Below are 26701 nucleotides of genomic sequence, written 5' to 3'. Positions count from 1 at the left end.
GCTGGTCGAAAAGACAGTACGCCAAGTTCGCTTCAAGGCAGTCAACAAGTTTGCCTTAGAAGAACTTTTCAATTTCTCCTATATTCATATTTCCCGATGAGAAATTAAATCGTGCATTAATCGATTTTTGCAGCTATTATTTATAATACTATAATTTATTGTCAAAAAATCCTTCCATATATATTTAGATTTCTAAGATGTTACATTATTTCCGATTAATTAATATATAAGATAGAATTTGTAAATTTATAGGCAACAATTTATTTCTTTCTTAATTTATTTCCCTCTATTATAATTTATTTTTCTTTAATTTATACGAAATAAAAATTAAACATAAGATTAAAATAAGATAAAACTCGGTGAAATACATTCACTTATGTCGGCAAATACTCTTTATATCCCCGCGAAAAACTTTCGACTATATATTTCAAGCCAAAAGAAAGAATGGGGTACAAAGTATATAGGAGGGAGGAATTTTTGAGCAGGCTAAAAAGTGTCCACTTATCGTTGACGGCAAGACAACTGAGCCGGGATTCCCGGGGGATGCAGGGTAGATTTGCATAACTACACCATCATGATTTATGACGACAGTCCGGACTTACTGTCGCCGGAAGGAGGAAAGTTTCTCGCACGGGCGCCGTGATATCGCCATGGCTTCGCGCCTGTTTCGCGAAACGATATCAAGAGAGGCGCGGACCGGAGAAAGATCGCGCGACATTGTGCGTCTACAGGCCAATTCAAGTTTCGCGGTAGGAAGTTCTGCTCGTCGAGAAATATACGCTTAAGTTTCCTTCTAGTAGGACAACGGTAAGTTTCTCGCGACACTTGGCAATTATCCGTAACTCATCGTTCTCGAAGAGATTCTCGTTAATCCGGAAATTCGTAGATTTGGCGATGCTCAAAGATAAATGGAGCAAATGGAATACAAGGTCGCTCGAGGTAGACACTAATTGAATTCGAGCAAGACTCCGATATTGTTATTTTTATACTACTGCAATGTGTTTATTGCTCTCACTTTATGGATTAATGAGTGCGAGATAAATGTATCGTATATATATATTTTATATGATTTAAAATCGGTTAATTTGCTGTACTTTACTTAGAGTGTTTTGTGTGTGTGTGTTTGTTTTTCTCTTCAATTCTTCTAATTTTTGAACTAACGTAAAAAGAATTGACTGTTTAAACGGTCTTGTGTTTCTTGTTCACTCTTTTCAGTTCTAACTTTAGAAAAACAAAATATAAACTAAAGTTGAAGTAACTAACGTTGATAAAACTTACTTGGTGGTAGTTTTATATTTCACATATATATTTTTAGTTTCTTGTTTTATTTCTTTCTTTATTTGTATAAAAAATTTGTCTTTTATAACAAACATAATATTAAATTTCTGCGAAATTTTTAATACAAATAATTTCAATTTAAGATAATTGGCATAATAATTACAAGACAGTTTTTGCTCTAAAAAGAGATTCTCTCTGATGTTAAAGCTTCAGAAAGGAGAAAAAGCCAATTTATATTTTACATTTCTGTCTCACAATCACTTTTTAAGATTATGAAAATGAAAGAGCTTTCTTCTCCAGACGGTAGACTGCTTACTTTTATAAAATAGCGCGAAATAAAGGTCAGCCAGTGACGATCGTTCATTTTCTACGGCAAATAATCGAGACATTGAAAAGAACTGGGATTAGCAATTCAACTGTAATTTCGCGAGATTTTCGCACCGCGACGCGACGCCGGGACGATTCGTTCTTTTTTCTGTCTCGTCGAGTACATTTACACCATCGGCAAAATGGGTACTTATCCAAGTTATAGACTACGACGGAGAGAAAGAGAAAGAGCGAAAGAGGAAGAGAGAGGAAAAAGAGGCAAAGTAGGTAGAGAGTTTCCGCGAATGAGAAAAAAAAAAAGGAAAACTCGAGCCAAAGCGGGAAGAGAAAAAAGGAACTTGTTGTGACTTCCATAAAAATCCGGAAGCGGTTTCCGAAGAGTTCTAAGAAAAATTTGTCCGCGAACTTTGCACGAGATTCTGCCGTGCTTGAAAGCCTCCTTTTTCTTTCGTTTCAGACTTTGTCTCCATCGCGTTCGACCGGAGGGGATATCATTGTTCTTTACTATATAGTAACAAATTAATCGTTTCGACATTTATTAAGAGAAATCTTATGTTCGCGTATGAGATATTTCCGTAGAAATATTATCGAGATATTTTGACATCTATATAATAAATACAACTTTTTAATCGGAAGATTTGATCGGCGGACAAGACAAAGGCATTAAATGCAAAAGCATTGCTCGATTATAAACGAGTAAATAATTAATTTTTTTCTTAATACTTTATATAAAAAATGTAACCGCATTGTAATTTATGTAAATAATACTTTATTACAAATTATGCAATAATTTGTTAGCTGTTATATCTTTTCTAACGTATATACATGTATATCTGTCTGTAGTAAAAACTGTTCAAATTCAGAGTCCATATAGGGATTCGTTAATAACTCACCTATATTTTCGACTCCGAGAGCGTTAGCCTTGCTCTCTTTATTCTTGTCGTCTCTGTTACACACATCGCCGGTGTTCTTCCACCATTTATCGTAGAGGATCTGTATTACACCTTTTTCCTGCAGCTCCAGAATAGCTAGAGATATTTTATCTCTCCAGGGCGAGCCTGCATATAAAAAGCCTTCGTTAGGCTGGTCAAGGGTTTCACAATTTCTGCCTCGGCGACATAATTCCGAGCGTAACTTTACTATTAGATTGCAAATTAAATATATGATCAAATATATACGATCAAAAATATATATGACGTAATAAAATATATAGAATTTTTTCTGCTTCGCGGAAAATAGAATTATTTCGGTATAGTATAGTTAGTTAACTGTACAAGCTACTTTATACAATGGCAAAATATACTTCTTTTAAACTTGAATATATTCTATGTCGGTTAATGAAACTGGTTTTTCTTTTCTAGAGATTTAATTAGTCACCAGCTGTTTTAGAGAAATTTCTCAACTTTCAATATTAAATACGTTGGTAACTATTTCTTAAATTAAACGTTTGTACAAGAGAAGTTACATTGATATCCTTATTCATATTTACCTTTCGGAGTAGCAATTCCGTATCCTTTGCTATCCAATAGACCTCCTATTTGCGTCAGATTGCAATCGCGTTGAACTGCATAATCGAGCATAGTCGATTCCATCAAAAATGCGTAGTCGCCTTCCAGAACTCTCTTTATACCTTCTTCATAGCTTTGAACGAACACACTTGGAGTCTTCGATTCCATAAACCTCCACATTTTCTGATAGATTCCAATTTTCGAGTCCTGTTAAATTATACAATACCAATTGTTTAATTCTATAACGCTTTATATCCAATTTTCTGATCTGCATTATAAGATTTGATTAAAAAATTTTAATTAAAAATTCCTTTTTAAAATGCATTGAAAAAATGAGAAAATTGATATTATATTAAAGGAGACTGTTAACTTTTTTTGAACTTATCGAGTCTATAAAACAAGTACTTTTATTGAATAAAAATGGTCGTTCTTTGATGTTATCTACTATAAAGTCAAATTCAGAAATTTTTTGCTTGGTAATTTCCGCGCTTGCTAATTTCCTTGTGTTTTCATAAGAAGAATAGCTTAGAAGAGGAGCAGGACTTATAAAAGTGGTGTTTTTATTCAACGAATAAAATATGTAGTTTTCTGATAAAACATCATACAGGAAAAATGTTAATATAATGATAACATATATTATCAAAAATATATCACAAATTATAATGTAAATCAGCAGATTTTTAGATATATATTTCTTTCTATGTCAGTACAAATATATCAGATATATAATTTGTTACATTTTATATTTTTACGCATATGTAATTTTATTATATCTTTTTCGAATTTTCGCAATACAACGAACTACATTGTTTATTAACGTAATATTTCTATTATCAAAATTTATTTTATTCATATACAGAATATTCAAAAGAAACCATTCAATATTTACATGGTAGATAGACATACCATATTGATGTGAGTAAAAAACCATTAGTAAATATAGGTCGAAAGCTCAACCTGAGATATAAACATTTTGTATGTTAACATCATGATTGATTTATTGGCTTTTACGTGTCGCATGCGATGTTTACCTCAGTGTTTGTTTATAAATCGCGTTTTTAATATCCTCATTCAATTTCCACACATACTTCATAACAGAAGATTTCACCGGCAATCAGTCAGTTGTCATCAACCGGCGATTGCGGATCTGTAAGAAGAAGATGCCAAGCGTGTATGGAAATGGAAGGAGGACATGTGGAACACCTTCTGTCAATATCGAGATAAAGGTTTAAACAGATTATCTTCTTCTCACGTCGCATGTTTACTAAGGTATTTTTATTCAGTATGATGTGTTCTATTTACATATAAATATTGAATAGTTCTTTTTGAACATCCTGTATGTAAATTATATATCGCTTGATTATTATATAATAAAATGAAAATTTGAACGCGAAAATTGTCATGTGTCCGATGAAAAATGCGATGGGAAGTGTTTTCAAGGAAAAAAATTCCAAATAAAATAACTATGCATGATTGATTAAGAAACATACCATTTCGGGAAATATAAAATTTTAATTTTTTCTTCATGATTTTGTACTTACTCTGAAAAATGTTTTCGTACTTCCACCCTCCAAAGTACCATAAGGTATCTCGGTTTGTTCCGCAAGATCGGCGGCGTTCTCGATTGGCGTTATCATTCTTTCAACTGTCAGAAAGGCCGCCAGATTCGCAGTGTAAGAGGAGATGATAATCAGCGTGAAGAACCACCATATGCCGCCTACTATTCTCGTACTAGTTGCCTGATAACGAGGATTAATTTTCCATCTTCATCTCTCGAATAAACTTAATGAAATAATATCGCATTTCTCACTCAGCAATTATACGAATATTTTAATTCGACAATTGAATCATATGGGAATCGATTAACAAGTCAAATTTTTCATCGCGAATATTATTAATTTAATTATATCTATTACTTATTCATATAAATTTTATTAACAATAATATTAATTTATTAATTATTTATTTGAGGCTGTTTTGTAAATTGCAAACTCGACACATTCATTCAGAATGTATATATAACTAATTAACATTAATAATCTTGTTACGTAATTTGTTATAATTTTGATAACGCAATGAATCAATTTTGTATCAATTGCATGTGCTTTTGAACAATTTAACAGCATCAGTTAGTATTTGTCAAACATAATGGAGATCATTTAATCCGTGTATCAATCAAATCAACAGTGTCGAAATCGAATAGTTGTAAACGCTTGAGAGAAACATCCGTCGTAAAATTCTAGTGAAAAGGGTCTTTTACGTGTTTTGCAATGCAACTTCACTATGAATACCTTTCACCTCTGTCGCGAGGTACCGTAAGGAGATTCAAAGATCGATCGAAAACGCATCAGGATGAATGACGAGGTCGATTTAAGGAGCTAGATCCCGGCGGGAAATATCGCGCAGCAGTGCGAAGGAATGCAATACGGGAATCTCGTTTAAAATTCGCCGCCGGGATATTTCAACGCATTAACGGCGAGACCGAGGATCGCGGAAGCGATTGTCGAATATGAAACGCTCGTGAATGGCTTTCTCATTTCCATGTTAGGCGGCAGTCCTCCCGTTCGGCAGATGTGCAAATGATTTTAATTTTCTACCGCGCGGTAATATCCCGCAAAAGAGTAATAATTAAAGTACTTGATTTTCGTACGGCGAATGTATAATATCCGTGTTTTACGCTCGAGTGAAAGAGAAATTTTCGGAAACTTTCGGGAACGGAAACTTTCGAAAACAATCTATTCGCTTATTATTATCCCGATATCGATGGAAGAAATTTTGCGCAAGTATATAAAGAAAGTTAAAACAAAGAGGGCACGCTATTATATTTGCAATATTACATTCCTTCCTATAACAACTCAACAGCGACTCTTGATAACCAGGTGCGCCTGGTTTGACATGAAATACCATTTACTGACACTCGAGACAGTATCGCGACGACAACCCCGCATGTACACACGTGCCACCAGAGTCAATTAGTATCATATGGTGTGCAGATATCACACATTTATGTTTTCACATGAGGTATTTTTCTCTAGCTGCTTCTGATTTTTTTCCTAAAACATTTCTATCGAACAAATAAAAAATGCAATGTTTTATATCTGTACTCATCCAGTATATATCGAGCAAGATGATATTTATTTTTAGATATATTTACTGACGAGCATATAATATGTGCACTCATACAATGAGGAACTGATTTAGCAAGAAATCGGTGCAATAGAGTTTTTTTTATAATTTATATTTTTTATTTAAAACTTCATAAGGTATTCGTGTACAACTATTAGCGTGAAAAGAAAAAGCAAAAGCATCGTGTTCCAGAAAAATGATGCACACATATCTCGTGATTTATAAGTTTAGATGAATTGACTTCATGTTCCGATGATTTAGTGACGTTATAAACGAGCACGTATACGATATAATGTCAAAGTTATTGTTCACAACATAGTCATTATTTAGCCGTATACATTTTATTTATATTATGTTTCCGTATTAATTATATTATAATGCAATTAATTAATTTATTCAAAAATACAGTTTATCTTTAAATTAAACAATTATTTTGTATTAAATAAATGATAACTGTATGAATAAATACATAATTTAGAAAATTAATTGTCCGACTCTAGTAACTATTATATTTCTATTAAATTCTGTTATTTATCTAAATTTTAGATATGTGTCGTGTGATATTGAATATGCAATATTGTGACGTATAGTTTACACTATATGCCATATTCCCTATAGTGATAGAAACAAATGGAGGTAAATCCGCGAGCTTTCCCAGACGGGCAGTATACTGAGGATTTGCAATTATTTTCCTATGCTTAGGTTAAGCAAGGCCTTTATTTTACTCTGCCCCATTGGCATTGTTCGGCAAATAATCGGCATTTCCAATAATTCGTGTAGCACGACTTATCGTAAAATTACACGAATTTCTGCTTTCTACGAATGATTGAATAAGCGTGTGCTGTGTTTTCAAAGGCAGCAATTAGCATTCAGTGCGGATCAATATCAAGCGCAATGTAGTGTATTTCTTTTCTATGGTATTTAATATTCAAAACAAATAATTATATTTTCGATATAATTTTCGATATAATAAAATGTGAATCAGAACGTATTTACAAATAAATATGAATATTTTCTTATTATTCTTCTATATATTAAATATTTTGTTATATTTCATGTAACAATATGAATATTATGACAAGAATTATAAAATATTCAAAGTATTTTTTCTATTAGTTCTACTTTTTAGCAACATTTTTTCTTTCTTGTGTGAGGTAAAATATGGAGCAAGTTGTTTGGGAAACATCGTTCGATATACTATAGTTCCTCGAAAGAACATCCGTAGCAGCGGTTCGTGTAAAAGCGGAGGAATCGAGCGTCGAGAGTTTACTACCGTGCGAAGTTATTTTCACACTGCACTTCTTGCATACAAAGTTCATTGTCCATTAATCCATTGTAGCATCAACTAAAAAGAAAAATCTGATGAAAAAGATTGATGGATTATTTTGAAATTATGTGCATCGATATTAAAAATAATGAAAGTTGCTATCCCCGAATGTATATTGTACCCTTTTATTGCATATACGTAAATTGTGGTAAAATAATATCATTTAACATAAAACATGCTGGCAGAAAATATGATAATAATATGAAAACACATTTATAATAAATATAAATCCGCCACTCGATATTTTGCATAATTATTGAAATCAATAAAACATTGCTGTAATGATGTATAATAAATAAGAAATATATTAAAAAATGGTCGACTTACATGCGCATGCAGGGTTGATATGTATTTTACCAGCGTTCTCGATGATAAAAATGCAAAATTTGATTAAACTTGTTTATTTATTTGTTTATCATTTTATGAAACGAACGAATTATTCTGTCACAAATTATTTAATTATTACATATATATAGCTCGGCAAGCGAAATTTTTAATATAACCGCGTACAATATAATCAAAATGTGTTACGGATGAAGCAAGATGAGATTTCAAAAATAAAGCATTACGTATATATATATGTAAACTCTATTTCAAGTTATTGTTCACAACATAGTCATTATTTAGCCGTATACATTTTATTTATATTATGTTTCCGTATTAATTATATTATAATGCAATTAATTAATTTATTCAAAAATACAGTTTATCTTTAAATTAAACAATTATTTTGTATTAAATAAATGATAACTGTATGAATAAATACATAATTTAGAAAATTAATTGTCCGACTCTAGTAACTATTATATTTCTATTAAATTCTGTTATTTATCTAAATTTTAGATATGTGTCGTGTGATATTGAATATGCAATATTGTGACGTATAGTTTACACTATATGCCATATTCCCTATAGTGATAGAAACAAATGGAGGTAAATCCGCGAGCTTTCCCAGACGGGCAGTATACTGAGGATTTGCAATTATTTTCCTATGCTTAGGTTAAGCAAGGCCTTTATTTTACTCTGCCCCATTGGCATTGTTCGGCAAATAATCGGCATTTCCAATAATTCGTGTAGCACGACTTATCGTAAAATTACACGAATTTCTGCTTTCTACGAATGATTGAATAAGCGTGTGCTGTGTTTTCAAAGGCAGCAATTAGCATTCAGTGCGGATCAATATCAAGCGCAATGTAGTGTATTTCTTTTCTATGGTATTTAATATTCAAAACAAATAATTATATTTTCGATATAATTTTCGATATAATAAAATGTGAATCAGAACGTATTTACAAATAAATATGAATATTTTCTTATTATTCTTCTATATATTAAATATTTTGTTATATTTCATGTAACAATATGAATATTATGACAAGAATTATAAAATATTCAAAGTATTTTTTCTATTAGTTCTACTTTTTAGCAACATTTTTTCTTTCTTGTGTGAGGTAAAATATGGAGCAAGTTGTTTGGGAAACATCGTTCGATATACTATAGTTCCTCGAAAGAACATCCGTAGCAGCGGTTCGTGTAAAAGCGGAGGAATCGAGCGTCGAGAGTTTACTACCGTGCGAAGTTATTTTCACACTGCACTTCTTGCATACAAAGTTCATTGTCCATTAATCCATTGTAGCATCAACTAAAAAGAAAAATCTGATGAAAAAGATTGATGGATTATTTTGAAATTATGTGCATCGATATTAAAAATAATGAAAGTTGCTATCCCCGAATGTATATTGTACCCTTTTATTGCATATACGTAAATTGTGGTAAAATAATATCATTTAACATAAAACATGCTGGCAGAAAATATGATAATAATATGAAAACACATTTATAATAAATATAAATCCGCCACTCGATATTTTGCATAATTATTGAAATCAATAAAACATTGCTGTAATGATGTATAATAAATAAGAAATATATTAAAAAATGGTCGACTTACATGCGCATGCAGGGTTGATATGTATTTTACCAGCGTTCTCGATGATAAAAATGCAAAATTTGATTAAACTTGTTTATTTATTTGTTTATCATTTTATGAAACGAACGAATTATTCTGTCACAAATTATTTAATTATTACATATATATAGCTCGGCAAGCGAAATTTTTAATATAACCGCGTACAATATAATCAAAATGTGTTACGGATGAAGCAAGATGAGATTTCAAAAATAAAGCATTACGTATATATATATGTAAACTCTATTTCTTTTTTTAATTTTTGTAAGTACAGTACAGAGGAAGATATGGCGCGAATAATAACGGAAAGCTCTTTTTATTCCGAATGCCCCTATTGTCCACAGTAGCAATGTCGTTGCAATCCTAGTTTATACTCCTCGCGGATACTTCTTTTGCGAGATTGACGAAAGTCTATACAATATTGCAGGTATTATTCGACACCTGAAAGCCAATTGCACACTATTCTGTACCACCGACGTTTTCTTCGTCTTATTCTATCTGTCGTTTTACGCGACGTATAAATAAAAATCGATCCAGATGTCAGAGGAATAATAATTTTTCAGAACAAATAGTGAGAGCGAAGAACTATCTAGTATACTTTTTTTCTATATCAAAAATAAAATCACAACCCGCGATTTTATTTATCATTGTGGAGATTATTAGATAGTATTAGATTTTTTCTTTTGTTAAAATATTTTTTTAAGTTTTAAATACTATATTTTAAATGCTATATTTTAATTTTAAATATTTATGTAGTTAATATCCACTTATTTTGCTGTTTTGTAAAGCTACATTAACGCAAATTTATTACAAATTCTACAAATGTTTCATATTTTATGTATATACAAAGTTTTTTTTAAATTTTATTTACGACATTATTTATCCATTTCCTCATGATGGTTATTAAATATATTTATAAATGTTTTTGTGCCATTATTTTACATTTATCATTATTTTATCTTTTGTCTTGAAATATAAAATTCGTTGAATGTCGCGTTGTAAGCACGTAAAATCACTTGAAAATTGTGTATGTAACTGAGATGTACGGTATTTTATATGTGTAAAGTAAAAATGCAGCAATACAATTATGTTACAAACATAAATTTGTTTTGTGTTGCTTTTCTGTACACAAAGCTTGCTTTAAAAGAATAATATTTTCCAGAAGCAAAAGTAAAACTTTTTTACAACACATAAGATATGAGAAAATTTATATGGGTAAAATTTCATCCTCTACACGTTCTCCTTACACAACATTACTAAATTAAAGAGGGATATATTCGAAATCAATGTGATAATTGTATCATAAAGGAATACGTCTATATATAGAAGCATTAAAAGACCTATATTTATATTAAATTCTTCGATAGATATCATGATAAATTTTTATCGACCGATTGTCGTATCTTTTATTTTCCGCAAGGTATAATAGCCCGAGATATTGTGGTTAATAAAGTTTCTTCTCTTACCTTTTTTTTCTCTTATTGCTTTTCACACATGGTTGAACAGAGAGCGAGTAATTTCTAAAGCGTATATATATATATATATCCACTCGCTATTAAAAGAAAAGGGTAGAAAACTGTTTCGCACAAAAATGATCTTGCGCAGCGTGAATGTAGACGCGAAGAAAGGAAATAGACCGCTAGTATAAAGAAAGGATTTTGTTGCGTCGTAATTATTTCTCGAATAAACGTGCTAACGCTATTGTAAATGAATTCAAGAAAGGGAAAGAAAGAAAGTTATTACACAAGTTACGCGGACGATCATCATTCACTGTTGCTCAGAGCGTTTAAATTGTCGGATTATTGAATGTCAAAAATTTCACACAAATTCGAAATTTTATATTCCTTCTATTATTATTATGTAAATTATTATATTTTTAATAGACTTTGTCTATTATCCCGTCAAACATTTATAGCGAATAATAAAGTCAAACGAACAACTTATACGCTCTCATAAAAAGAAAATTTCCACCGAGACGCCGTAAAAACTGGAGGATCGACATTTTAATGCATGTATGTATAAGGAGAAGTACAGGATTACGGCGCACAGAAATGACTCGTTTTATTTTACGCTTTGATCAAAATTTGATTGAGCCTTGCGGTAAAGTGATTCACTATTCTCCGGTTTCGCTAACACGTTGCTTAAACGAGCATTTTGCCGTCGTAAAACTTTCAGGGAGAAGCTGAAATCTTATATCTGAATATAAATTACGCAGCGTTTCCTTTAATTAGCATCTATGAAGTTGATATTTGACGCGAGTATACTTGTTCATCGCGCGTTTTCAGAGATCCGACAAATTTCCTCGAAAATGCGCGCAACCGTGTTGCGTGTTTGTTAATAAGTTAATTAAATCATAAACATTATTTCGCAGACCTTTTTTGACTCTCTCTCTCTCTCTCTTTCTCTTTCTCTTTCTTTCTCTCGCTTTTTCTCTTTTTTTTTGTGGTGGCACGTTTACCTTAGGGTTGAGGTCGCTGCCCTGTTGCATAAGGGTGCCGATTGTAAACCAAAAGCTGTTGGCCAGGCTGAATTCGTTGACAGTTCTCAGTAGTGGAATGTCGTCACTATCCGGATCCAAGGCGCTCACGTGACCACCCTGATGACAGTGTAATCATGATCCCCGCCAAGTGGTATAGATTCAAGAGTAAAGAGATTATTTTGTTTAACTTATGTGTGTACAGCTGTTTATTACATTTCGTATTATTCTATAGAATCACGTAAACGTTCAATTACGATGAATGAAAAATTGAAAATGCATTATTTTTTATTTTATATTGTTAATTGGCCATTCTTTATTCATCAGATAATTATATCTGTTATTTATTTGACATGTAATTTATCTATTGTAATATGTTAATGCGAGAATAAGTAACGAAATTGCACGTGAAAATTATAGAGCCATTAAGATAATGGCTTTTAAATTTAAAATATACCGGAAAATATTATAGCTGTATTTCATCACGTCAGCTATTGAAGAATTTATTCAAAGATCTGATCATACAATCGGGATTGTTTCGTACCACTCGGCGGGTGCCTACCTGCAAAGGACAATTGCAGCTTGGGCAGGGCGACGGCTCCACCCATTCGTAGGGTGAGAATCTTGCTACTATCCATATCGTCAGGGAAACCATCACGTAAGCGCCAAGCAGGGACAACCAGATCTCCACAGCGAGGGGATTCATAAACGAGAAGAGGCGCGATGGCGTGCGTTTGGTCACCTGAAGCAATGACATTTGTTTCGACGTTAACACGTGGAGAATTGGCCTGATTGACCTGATTTGAAGATAGGGTTACGATGAAACATCTCGTGTTCCCTGCTGAAAAATAATTCGGAAGCGCGAATCGTTTATAACTCTCTCGCCGCTTTCTTCCGCAATATCCAGTCTCGCGAATGGCCCAAAAAACGATTCTTTATTTCGATGGAATTATAGGAGCCTATTATTCTCCGGTGTGTCGGACGAAACACAATGGTGCACTCCAAACGCAATCGCGGTACGTGGTGCTTTATTTTTTAATGAGAGATCGCTAACGTGAGAGAGGTAATCGAGATTGAATTTTAAAACGCAACAATCCATTGTAGAGATAATGCGGATAATAACGGACTTTAAGTGATATAATTTGAAATAAAGTATTTTATAAAAATCCAATAATTGATGCGTTTATAATCTATTCATAAGAAAGATGACTTTTCCGCAATGATCGATGCAAATTATACAAATAATTCATTAACGAGTTTCTAGTTCTGAAAAAAATAGCATAATATTTTTTATAAAAAAATTATTATTGCGAAATAATATATTTATACTAAAAATAAATTGTAATATTATATTATTGATCAGTGTCTGATCATCTTTCTCACAGCTCTAATTCTCTGTAATATTGCAAATACATGTTCCACAGTAGAAGCAGATTTAAACGTATCGACGAGCGCCTTGTAAATAGCACATACATATGCTGTTTACAATAGCACATATATGTGCTATTTGCGCTCCGGTAAGATGATGGATTTATGTACGCGCTGCCTCGTGAATAAGATTCGTATAACGCCCGTTATGCTCGAACGCGTGAAAGGAACGAACGAGCGTAATGTCGGATGAGGCAAGTCTCGACGGTGCAGTCTCTCGGTTTACGCGCGACGGTAAAAAGTAGTACGTAGTCCAATGGCGGAGCACCTCGTTGAGTGTACCTTAGGGTTGAGCCCGCTGCCCTGTCTTAGGAAGGTGCCGGTGATGAACCAGAAACTGTTGCTGACGCTAAACTGGTTCTCGACCACGTCGCTCTCGGCCAGACACGGATGCGGATTGTTCCACTCGTACGGGCTGAAGCGCGCCATCACGAACAGGGTGAAGCTCACGAGCATGTAGGCGGCGAGCACGTAGAGCCAGATCTCGATCGCGAGCGGATTCATGAAGGAGAAGAGCCGCGTCGGCTGACTGGACGGCACCTAAATTATGTCACGCTACGATTTTAATTAAAACGGATCCCGTCTCGTGGCGCGACGCAGCGGGACACGACGCGGCACGAAACAATCAACTTTAGCAGTGCGATGATTCAATAATTCTCTTTACGAGTGTTCGACGACGCGACAAGATAGAGAATTCAGATATTACGAGACTACGAGATGCGGATTATTATTATTTGACGAATTAGTTTTTTTCTCATGTTTAATTATACAGATACACCTTGCATCTATATTTCGACAATTGTGAAACAATTAAAACACTTGTTTATGTTTTACATTATTCAATCCGCTCTGTGTTGTGTAGTATGCGATAATGGCTTGCTCATATGGACATCGCTTTCATAAACTATAAATGTATAAACTGAAATGTATAATCAGGAAATGAACATTGGAGGTAAACATCTGTACTTTGATAAATGGATGATACAAAAATTATATTGCATATAGATATAATCGTAAAAGAAATATAACGAATAAGGTATTAAAACTCACCTTAAATAAGATTCCAATTCCGAGATTCATAAACGGCTTTGTGAAGTCTATTACGCTTTCCCTGGCATAATTAATCGTCATGGAGGCAACCGCTAGATCCGCTCTCTGAAAAAAGGTGTAGTACCCAGGGAAGTTAAAGAAATTTAATTTTCTTGGCGAAATTGAAACCCGTATAAAAATACGAACGCTTATAACATAAAAAGAAGCGGTAAAAATTAATATTGAACAGAGTATTGCTTTCGCTAAAAAGAAAATGTAAGTTGTTTATAGAATTCTCTCTCCTAAAGAAACAAATGAGATGAAAAAGCAGATCTTGACTTCATTAAATAATGAAGATAATCAAGACACTTTGTGGCATATAATGCGCTAAGTAAATGCATTTTATAACTCGTATTGAAACGTGAACGAAAGCTTCACAAAATTACTGATACATTCTCGTTCCGTATTCGCGCGGGAGAGTTTACCTTGCGAGATAGTGGATGCATTCTTTATAAACGGATGAGCGTCACGGGTTATGAAGCACTGTTCGCGTCATCCTCCGTTTTGAAATATCCGCCTACGGTTTCGTAGGTTTCCAGGTTAAGGCGTCATCTCTTTTCACAAGGAGCAGATTGCTTTGCATGTTTTATAAACCGCTGATCTTCGGTATTCAGCGAATACGCCGAAAAGAGACGAGCCGCGAATTTTGCAAAGTGCATGCTTTTTTAGCCGTTTCATTTTTTGTGTTCCGAATTAATGTCAGTTGCGCATGCTTTTATATATCGCATATATGAGTATGTGTGTGTATACATATGAACACTTTTACAAAAAACTCTACGCTTAGATAATCAACTGTTATATAAATATCAATCAACAGAGAGTGTTATTCCCACGACATATATTATTCTTTTATATTAGCTTTTGCAAAGATTAAAAATATATTAAATTGCTAATTTGTTGACTATATGACGTTATATACTTACAATCACCATACAATTATGAGATATTACTGTGTGTGTGTAAATATTGAAAGATTTTTGACTGCGAAATATGTCAAAATATATTTTTATTACTGTTGTATGTACAATGTCGTGGATAATAAAATTTTGCATTTGTAAAACATTGTAATTCAATAGAAAAGACGAGTGGTTTATATATCACAAACAATATAATCGATGATGAGCTTTCAATGGTCAAGAGTTTGTAATATTTCTATAAATGTATACGCAATATGATATATCGATATCATCAGTTTGACAAAAAATGCCTGAATTTTTTATCGAGCGTGGATGGGAACTCTATCACGAATAGAGAGACACGTGTCAGAGCAATTCAAACATATATGCGTCAATCACATATGCGACATATGTGTGTGATATAATCACACATAAAACGTACAAAAAAAGAATATGGTTCTAGAAGTAGTGAAACATTTGGATCATCACCTACATCCATTCGTTCTGCGTCAATGATTAAAATGTTATTGCAGATATCAATTTTTCAACTGACCATTAATGGAGTCTCTTTTTAATTCAATATTGCATTGCACGTCAATATACTAATGCGTGAAGCGTCAAAGAAAGTCTCTCGTCATTTTATTTTCAATATTACAAAGCCCTATATCTCTCTCTTTCCGCATTCCATTTTGTATAAGTGAGTTTTTACATAGCAATATCGAACTGTGTGCGATTTTATCGCGAGTACAATCTGGTTTTTGCACGTATATGTCCGTTGTTTGGCCTGTATATCGCGCTCCTGCGTTTTCATCGACGATTCGACGATTGATACCAGAAATCCAATAAGAACCTATTCCCTCTTCAGAAGTTCCCTTTTCCCGGCGCATTAACGTTTCCGGCGCTGTGACGTTTTCCATTTTTCGTTGGAGATGCGCGTACGTATCTTCTCTCTTTGCTAGTAACGACCGCGCGGAATACGATCGCGAGAAAACATAATGCGAATAGAAAACTTCTCTCCGTTAACGGAAAGGCAACATTTACCTTCCTCCGGATACAATCGCGAAAAAGTTAGAGCTATAATAAAAAGGAAAAGGAATTTTCGATGGTGAAAGAATATCGAGATTTTTTGTTCCAAATTTTCTTCAATTTTGATTATTCTGTTTGGTCGCTTATGTTTGTACAATTAAAAATATTGCTTTGAATTGATATTTTAGTTGCAATATTGCATCATTAACATTTCGCCTCATTATCTCAATAGAATATTTTGCCGAGCAACACGAGAGATCTCAAACTTTGAATATGTGTGTGTGAATTCGATTATGTAAAATACTTTTGTTGACTTTTGAATATTCTCTTAAATCTCCAATAATTAAAAATGAAATGTACAACTGCTGAAATTTTTATCCATTGTTAATTTTATCATAAATATCGTCCGGTATGTGTTCGATTTAATAACTGTAATTTTTGCAATGATTGCAACCGTGATTTCAACTTGTAGTAGAAATTATGCGAACATCGCGTGCGCATCTACTCGATCATGCAGACAATAATGGATCGGCGACGCAAATTAAATCCGAAAGACGCTCGGATGCGCATACATCAAACTTTGATTTTAATAACTGCACGGTTTTACAATTCAAATAACGGTAGGAGGATAGGTAACATCTGTGGTTTGATCTATGAATCGAAATATCAGATACCCACGTTCTATCATGGGAGAAACAGTTAATCTAGGTAATTCTTGTATCCGACTACAGACGTAATGAAATTCCTAGCGGAATGGATTTATTGCGAAATGCCCGTGAACGCTCGCGGAAATTTACTTTGCTTCACACCAGTAAAATCGATCCTTTGGGTCGCATTTTCTCACCCTCTCCCTTCTCGATATGTTTCTCCTAATATACTATGCCGTTGTAATTCCCCCGTAGTACAACAGTATTAATTCCTTGCGGTACAAATTAATTTCGACAATAAAACCGATGTTATAAATATGCTGCCTTTATTTTCTCATTTTTCTGTATTGACTAACATAACCGCATCGATTTCTGTCATATAGAATATTTTATAAAAATTTGAAAAATGCTATTTAGCTACTTGTTAACTTTTTTCATTATTATTATTATTTTATTATTGACTGTTTTCAGTGTTTGAAAAAATGTGAAAAATTGCAATAAGCTGTTCTATCGAGTTACCTCGATATAATAGTGTAATTAGTCGCGTATATTTTGATTAATTTTTATCTCATAACGCATTCGTCGAATCTTTTCGATTTTTATAACGTCGTTATAGCAGATGAAAATTCTGTCCCAATTCGGCGTATAAACTCACCTCTCGGCTTATTTTATTTCATCTCTCGCGATATTGAATTATCTCGAATTGTCGCGGAGAAGGAAACAGAATTTACGTATACCGTCTTACCTTCTCCATGAGCTCGCGCACGATACCATTCCACTCTTTCGTCTCGGGATCGTAGACCCCGTACATGTGATCCGGCACCAATTTGATCGCGTATTGGAAGCCGACCTGACCGGCAATACACTTGAGTAGATCGATACAGAAGCCCTCGAACCTCGCGTTACCAGTCAAATTCTTGTCTTCTTTTACCATGACGTAGGGTTTTTCCTGCGGAAGATTGGATCGTATTGATAGATCGTAGAACCGTGTTCATTGTGACAGAGGCGGTGCAGGGGCAATCTTTAAAAGCCCTTATTTCCGCGCGAGAAAACCATATCAAAGGTGCGGAAAAAGCCGCCGTTCAAATGTGAATATATGGCATTTTGATCTTGTCCCTCAAACATTTCTTTTTTCCGATGCCAACCATGAATTTTTCATTTTTCTGAGAATACACGATAAAAGGTTCCCTTCAATAACTAACGTCCTTGCTTGATATGATAGTCCGAGATTCCACGATATTTTCTTAAATGTCTTAATATATTTAAATCGCCCTTAAATTCTTTGATTCTTAAAAAAAATAATAAAATAATATCAAATAGATAATAATAATTAAAATTTTTAGTACCTATTATTTAATGTATTGCGATTATTTTTTGTGAATATTTAATATAAAAACATCCAAAAAGTCATCGAAATAATTTAATGTTTTTACGCTTTACGAATCATTTTGAAATTGCTCAAGCTGTTGCTATCTGGCTTAAATGTAAATGTTTCTCTGTGTGGCATAACAAATTTACCCCAGCCCGTTTAGAGCAGCTTTCATATCACCGTGTAATCAATGTTCGTGCAGTATCCTGCCTAATGATTAATTTGAACGCATACGAGGGTCACAAACGCGGCTAATTTGGGTACAAGGTGTCATTACCTCTCTCGTCATCACTACGAGCGTAATGTTGGTCGCTGTGGTCTCGTAAAAGGCGTCCATATCCGTAACATTAATACCGGATCCGGGTTTCCATTCGCCGACTTTAACGAGCTCCTCCTTCTTCAGCTTCAAAAGGTCCAGTTTGAAATTGGTTCTCTTTCCTTCATTGAATTCGATATGTCCGGTTAATCCATGTAAGCCTGCCTGCAACAGAAACACTCGCATAAGCCTAAATTGTTACTCTTTTATGCGTGCGATGCCATATATGTGAATAATAAATAAAGATAAAATAGCAGTATCTCTTGTTTCGAATATCATATATCTCGCACATTATAAATTTTTTAATTATTGATACACTATATGAGTAAATTTAAACTTTCCTAGATAAAGAGCATAGCATAATTAACTTTGCTCTTTCATGAAAATGCATGTAGCTTAGCTGTATAATTTTTTTCAAAGTTTTATATCTCTACTATTTAAATGTAGGTAGGATGTGAATGTGTTGAAAATTACATTTTTATGTAAATAGTGGTCTTTTATGATAACAATATCTCGAAGTTATGAAACAAAACGTCGCCCAATATTATCCTGTTTAAGCCGATTCTGGAATGAAACGCAAAGATCGAAAAAAGAAAAATTAATAAAATTATCATATGGTTTTTCGCAACATTGCACTCATACTTGTTTAATGACGAATGCGGTCGGATTCGTCGTCCGTTAAATCACGTGCGTCTGATGCCCGTTAAATTTATTTTTCCTCCGTGTCTAGTAACTCACGGATACGCATACACGCGCACACGATTCATTGCTGACGGCCTACATTTCCGACCTGCATGCAACCGGCGAAATTTTTCGCATTAATTACCGTTTGCGGTCTACCGGCGGTCTCCGCACAGTTTATTTGATTTACATCTCTTTTTTAGAGTATATCCGTCGTTGAGGTTGGTGGAATATTCCATCCGAAATGAAGCTCCTTTCTCTAAACTCGAATATTTAATCTGTATCAGGACTCGAATAGGATAAATTCCGTGTAAGTACTCTCTTGCGTAAATATTCTTCAAACGAAATTATTTTGATTGTTTAACTATTTTGTTACCAAAAGAGTTTATCACGCACTAATTAATGATCAACATTAACAACATTCCCCGTGTGTTTTGTGATTTTATGCAACGAAATGTTCGCTTGTATTTTATCGTTGAATAACGCGCGGTGGATTCTTTAAATACTATGGCCGGGCTGATATATGTATGGTTGTATCACTTTAAGTACGCCTCGTATTTTACCTCCACTCGTAATCTGGATTCGTTCGAGGATGATAATGGTACGGAATGTGAGAACGCGAGTGGGTTTACTACACAAGATTTGTATGACAATTGATATTATATCTGCATTGAGAATTTGAATCAATTCGGCCGGATTTTTGCGTGGTTATTCCGTTCACATATTGCTTAATCCATTGCAATGAAAATAGAGATCAATGTGAAGAGAAATATTTCAATTGTCGCTTGCACGTTTTTATATTTTTCTGACATAATGTTCATAGAAATAAAAGATTATTATTAAAAATAATATTTGAAAAAGAGTGCACGCACACGCTTTTTTATACATAAATATAAAAAATTATTATTACAAATAATATTTTTTATTTATGTTTTTACATGTCTCTAATCATCTAAAACATACTAGTAGCGATTCGAAAAAATTGGTTCAGCTTTGAAAAGTTATTACATTGCTCGAGATTATATTTTAGTGGTAACAAAAAATGCGTTGCGGATCGAGCTATGAATTTTTACGAATTTAGATAGATTGGCGTACCTGTTAACACGATTTAGCGGAGACCAGCGCATAGAAGTGCGACGTTTTTCGATCGTTCGTGCTACATGCAGATGAGTTATTTCGATAACGTATATTTACAAAGCTCTACGGCTCTATGGTTTTATGAAGCGTGTATCAAATTATCTCACATAGCAATCGTCTTTGATAAATCCAGACAACTGATGAGAATTTTAGCAATGATTTTAGCGAATCCAAATTTTTTTCAGTTTATCGGGGACGTTATTGCGATCGCGTCAATCACGTGTATCGATCAATCTCCACCGCGATATCTCGTCAGTGTCGATGTCGACGACCGTCAGTTCTCGCGCTAGTCAAAAATATGCCAATGCTCGTGAAACAAATGGCAGTAAAGCGCACCGGAAGTGACCGGTCGGTGGTGCATGATATCGCATGTATCTACGATAGTCGACGTACTCTCACCTGACATATACGCACGTTAATTGCGTCTATGTGTGGCTCGGTACATAACGCGTGTATAACGTCGCTACATACGCGCGCATTTTACGCAACAAAATACGCAACTCGGGATTTTAGCAGAAACATGCTGCTACAGGGATTTAGTTTCAAAAAGAAGAAAAAAGAAGATTAAAACCACACAAACTGTGTGGCGTTTATAAACGATTAATGCAAAGTATTAATTTGTTCACTGCAAAATTCTTTTCAGTTTTGTTACCAGTCATAAAATATTAGTGAGATAATTTTCGAAATTGATATAATAGAGAAAAAGAAAAAAGAGGAAATTAATATCCTCTTCAATGAGAGAAAAATATATTTATATATGATTTTATATATGTATAAATGTGCTATTTGTAAATTTACTTATTTAAAGCTTGATACCGAAAGCATATTGCAAGACATCGTGGCTCGTAGCTACCGCTATTACGTTGAGGTAAGGAAAGCTATTCAGTTTTATGTTCATGTAATATTAAACACACAGGCTGTGAATTTAATTTTTGATTATAACCAAAATTGTCGTTTCATTAGCAGAATATTGAATCGATAAATTATTCAGATCAGTAGAATAAATGCCTTTTTCCCAAAAGAACATAATAAACTTTACATAATTTATAAGTCTTAATTAATTTGATATTTTCATAAATATTTCAAATCGAAAATTGCGCAAAATTAAATAAATTTCTCCCGAAACTTGATTACTTCTCTGTAATGCACAATTGTTTTACTTTCGTCTACAATTGCGCTCTGACTCTTACTTTAGGGTCCTTTGTTTGGCAGTGTAATTTTATATCGAAGAACCTTTTTCGTAATTTGTTCTAATTGCATGCATTAATAAATTTATTAATGCATAAATTTAATTTGTTTCTAACAATTTGTCCTTTCACGTCAAGAATGTTTATAGGAGAGCCACGTATAATTGTATTACATAAATTATGCCCGACTAACATAGTCGTAAATTTATTTCGTATTTATGTTGTGCATTTTGTTATAAATTAAATACTGAATTATTTATGCATTACCGTGCTTATGTTTGTTACGTACATAAATTACGATAGATCGCGGTTTCTCATGATGTTGAGGCCGTGTATGTCATAATAAGTAAATTTCACCGTTTTAAGCGACATTATCGATAAACGCGTTGATAACGCGTGTTTCAATGCTTGATAATCGAGACGTGCATTTCCGGCGCGTTGGTCGCCCGTTCGATTATGTAAATTTTTCTATTCGTCGGCTGTGCATGCAACAATGTTCGGGAAAGTATTGGGAATTGCGAAAAATATTGGGAGACTTTATTATTTCGCGTGAACGCGATTGTGATTTGCATGAACTATTTTCAACATTTATTTCGTTATCATTGACAATTCTCACGATTTCATTTCACAATCTGTTGATTTGCGTTGTGGCTTGTGCGCAAATAGATGATTAAATATTTTGAAATTATTATCTCTCTTGTGATTACAATAATTTATAATTCAAAATTGTCATATAATATCATTTATAATAAATAAATAATTTTATATATATATGCATCTTATTTATTATTTACAAAACAGTTGTAAGCAATTTATGAATTATTTCAGATTTATTAAAAATTGATATTCTCTATTTTTATTTATTATCACCATGTAATCGCGAGTATTGTACTTACTATTTGTATTTATGCTTAAGAGATCTTCAAAAGTGAGTATCTTTATCCACTGTCAGATAATCCAACGGATAATTCAATTATCGCGCATCCTCGAGATTCAAATCTGCTTCTCTTTGCTTCTCGTGCTGGTCGCGCTGCAAAAAGCTTTATGATCCGGGATACAATTTTTTTTTACGCGGGTTCCCATTCCTTTTCTTTCTCTCTTTTCAAGCCGGGAACTAGTCCCATGCTAGAAGGCAAAACAAGCGTCGGAAGGAAAAACTGCAACGCAGTCGCCATTAATCCTAATTGTAACAGCCCTTTAATCTCCGCGCGCTCCGAGTACCCGTACATGATTCTGAAAAGTTATTTACGAGCCGCGATGTGTCCCGCGTGCAGATCTCTTTGCTCCTGTATTACGCGCTTATTTCCTTTTTTTCATTTTACATCCGGTAAACAACTTGTTGTTTCATCATTGTGCTCCGTCCGTATGAGATCGCCAGGTGCTACTGCTTTACTTAAGCGCGTCGCTTTCGATGCGAGGATACCTTGGATAGATATTAAGATTAAATGTCTCGCGGCTGACAGAGGACGATCATTTATATAATTCACGAATGCGTCAAAACTCTGCGTCACATCGCGTCACAAACAACATCGTTCGCGTTTGCTGGCTGCATCGATCGATAGTTGCCCGCGCGCATTTTCTCCGATTTTCCGAATAAGTACCAGCGGTTCGCGAAAGAACATTGGAGAAATTTTCATCGGTAAATTTCTAATATTTTCCCTTTTGCAAAGCAAATTTGAAATGACGTTTTATTGACACACATTATATCCATTCGTCTCTGGCAATTTTCGTATTTGTGAATAAAATAGATATACGTTCAAATTTTGCAAGAAGAAGAAGAAAGCAAAATGAATGTAGAAAGTGCAACATTAAAAGCAGAATATTTATAAAACTAGCATTTTTTAGCTACAATAGCAGAACTTATTGATAGCAGAAATCTGAATATTAGCTAATATTTATTTCAACACACAAGAATGATCGATATTAGCTTATAAATATCAAATCTTTGAATAATGGCATCAATAAATTTCAATGATTTATATTTGCGCAATTTTTTTCTCTCTCTTTCTCTCTGTGCTATTCTTTTATAATGTCTCGTTTTATTGAAAAAATGTGTATTCATCTGGATAAAACAACTTGTCAGATTTATCATGCGAGAGATTAAGCGGTGTGGAAAAATGAAAGATATATGTATTTCATCCTTGCTCTGCTTTTCGAAGTATAACAGTATTTTTAACATGATGGAAAAAGAACATGATCAATATGTGTGGAAAGTAAAAGATGGAGACTATAGAGAAATCTTTTTTTTCTGGCTCGTGAAAGATAACATTTTTTGAAGTAAAGATTTTAAATGCTCAGTTCTCGTGTGGTACGATGTTAAATATCAAATCGTTTAGGACTCACTGCTCGAAAAAATTGCTGCATGTGCGCCGGATCCGTGTCGATGATCAGCTTGAAGATCTCTTTGTGTCTGACCTCCCGCAGGACTTGCCGGTAGGATCTAGGACCCGCTTGACGAATATACATTTCAGTTCTCACGGACGGCGGAGATTTCACGAGATCTTGCAGTTTGAACAGTCCTGTAAAACACAGAAGAGAGGAGGAGAGATATTTCTTCACAGCAACTCTGCGCGATGCTGGACTTCATCATTGCGCGCTTTCATCCGTATTTTTCTTTAATCATTCTCGCTATAAAAGAGATATTTAACAAAATATGATTAATGTATTTTTCGGATCTCTCGCCGAATATTTATCTTAAACTATGAATTCACGATTCATCAGGTTTTTTAATTTTTTTCAAACATTTTCACGGATTTTATATTTTTTATCTATTTGTTCAGAGAAATTATTTAAATATCATTTTTTAAACAATGTGAAAAAAGTTTTACTGGTTTTAGATTAAAATGAAATGTTTTAATAATTTTAAAAAAATATTTTTTCGTGATTTCAGTTAATTAAATTGTAATTATAATGAAAATGATAGATTATTATTCTCAAACGTATTGCATGAATATATTGTTAGCAAAAAAAAATTGAGTAAAATACAAGTTAATAGAGTGATTATTCGAAAAAATGCGCTTTGTGCGAGGTACAATAAATAATCGACTCTCCGGATAGAAAAAGCTACTATCGTATATCGTAATTTGATCAATATTTATTATGTAAAAATGAGTTATTTTCATGTATGGGTTATTTGAACGTAAAAGTAACAAATATATTTCCATACAATAGAAACGAGCTCGTTGTTTATCGGCTGGAGAAAGGCATGAGAGAGAGAAGATTGTTAAAATTTGATTTGTAGAGAGAATTCGATATAGAGCATAACATAAGTTTTCTAGTTTTGTTCATGGAAGACTTTTCATAACTAATTTTATAGCATTAACAAAATTTGCGAAGAAATGTCGCTAAAAAGACATCACGACTTTGACAATTCACTTCCAGTCGATTGTTCCTGGACTACTTCCTAAGTTGCACTGTCGACTCGAGTTTTCCGCCGCGTGCACAGAATTCGTTACATGCGGTTACATTTGCTCCGTTCATTCCTCTGACTTCATCAACATTGGTTAACTTTAATCGTAGTCTGACTGATTTCTTGTCTCTCTTTCTCTCTCTCTCTCTCTTTTCTCGTTTTAATTTCGGAAAGTGATGCAGAATTATTCAATTATAAATGTGACAGTTGAATAATTTAAAGCTCCATCGACATAAAATATGTACTTTTATCGATAAAATAGGGTTTTATGAAAGATATATAGAAACGAACAAGAGAGAGAAATGTTACCATCTAAATGCATTCGACAGATTACGTTTCGGAAATTTCCAAGCGGATCTTCTCTCTTGATTTCACTAAGAGACACAAATCTTTGACAAAGTTGCAAGATTCTTGGCGTAACTTCTACTTTTCCGTATTTCTGAAAGAGACTTCTCGGACATACTCAGATAGGTGCTGCCAACTTTGGGCTCGCTAATTACTCCCCCGTAACTATCGTGACGAATAGAGCGGCGGCAAAAAGAGGATCGATAAACAGCTAAAGGACGATGAAAGGGAGGCAGAAGATAAATCTCCCGGCGCGTTAACGAGCGTAGCCTGCACGAGAAGGCTGGCACTCTAGAAAACGTAAAATTAAAAAATGGTAAACTTCACTTGCGGAACAAATCGAGTAATTACGGTTACTTGCATACATATTTTTTCTGCGCGCTTGTTTACAAGATACTTTAGAATCCAAAATCTTAATTTCGACGATGCTTTTTTTGATCAAATTGATATTGACATCTTCGGTGCAGGAATAGCGACAAATATTACGAGCGATTGGAAACAAAAGAAAATTTCATAAAATTATTAAGACATAGTTGAATGACGAAAATGTTATTATTTATCTTTTTGCGCATTCAGATCTAATTTATAAAATTTATCTAATTAATAAAATTAAAATAATTATGTAAACGGAATCTGGAATAAAGGAGCGTAAAAGGATAATAAAAGATTATAATGAAGGTCATAGGGTACCTTGTACATTTAGAGTACCATGTCCAAGAAATGTGTGAAATGGAAAGTAGGAAGATTGCACAGAGTAGTCCAGTTTACAAAATTAACTCTGCAGATAACAGTAACTACATGCAGTGCTATATTTGAGAATTTATGGCATTGCACAACGATACGTAGAGTACATAAAGCGAGAAAAAATTCTGGAAAAATGAAACGGTTCGTTCTACCTATCATTAACGATAACGTTTATACGCGAGATTTCTTGACCTCGTTGCGGTCATGAACGCAATGCCAATGTAGATAGTGTTCGCGAATTTTCAAATATCATTGGAATAACAGTTTTGCCACATATGTTCTTATTACTGAAAAATTCAAAATTTTTGAATTGATATTTTTTAAATCATTTACAGAAAAAATAGCGAATCCGAGAATCTCTTATTTACAATCTAACAAATTTATAAAACTTAGGAACACATAATTTATTTAAAAAG

At 33.6% G+C, this 26701-nt stretch overlaps 2 protein-coding genes across 3 annotated transcripts in view; both read right to left on the bottom strand.

The window, feature by feature from the left end:
- Positions 1–26701, bottom strand: part of LOC115236564 (glutamate receptor ionotropic, kainate 2-like) — a 48058-nt gene that overhangs the window by 9880 nt on the left and 11477 nt on the right. Inside the window, exons 3-9 of the mRNA XM_029809095.1 lie at positions 18744–18947; positions 17843–18046; positions 14490–14594; positions 13722–13979; positions 4655–4852; positions 3095–3320; positions 2499–2663 (exon numbers count right to left, since the gene is read on the bottom strand). Coding sequence (XP_029664955.1) covers positions 2499–2663; positions 3095–3320; positions 4655–4852; positions 13722–13979; positions 14490–14594; positions 17843–18046; positions 18744–18947 — 1360 coding nt within the window. The remainder of the gene's footprint in view (positions 1–2498; positions 2664–3094; positions 3321–4654; positions 4853–13721; positions 13980–14489; positions 14595–17842; positions 18047–18743; positions 18948–26701) is intronic.
- LOC115236571 (glutamate receptor ionotropic, kainate 1-like) overlaps positions 23917–26701 on the bottom strand; it is a 104741-nt gene continuing 101956 nt past the window's right edge. For both annotated transcript variants that reach the window (XM_029809113.1, XM_029809105.1), the window contains one exon: positions 23917–24306. In XM_029809113.1, coding sequence (XP_029664973.1) covers positions 24104–24306 — 203 coding nt within the window. In that variant the 3' untranslated portion in view covers positions 23917–24103. The remainder of the gene's footprint in view (positions 24307–26701) is intronic.

Source organism: Formica exsecta, unplaced genomic scaffold (genome assembly GCF_003651465.1).
Source record: "Formica exsecta isolate Colony F162 unplaced genomic scaffold, ASM365146v1 scaffold111, whole genome shotgun sequence".
In the NCBI taxonomy this organism is placed as follows: domain Eukaryota; kingdom Metazoa; phylum Arthropoda; class Insecta; order Hymenoptera; family Formicidae; genus Formica; species Formica exsecta.
This window is presented reverse-complemented; position numbering and strand designations above follow the sequence as displayed.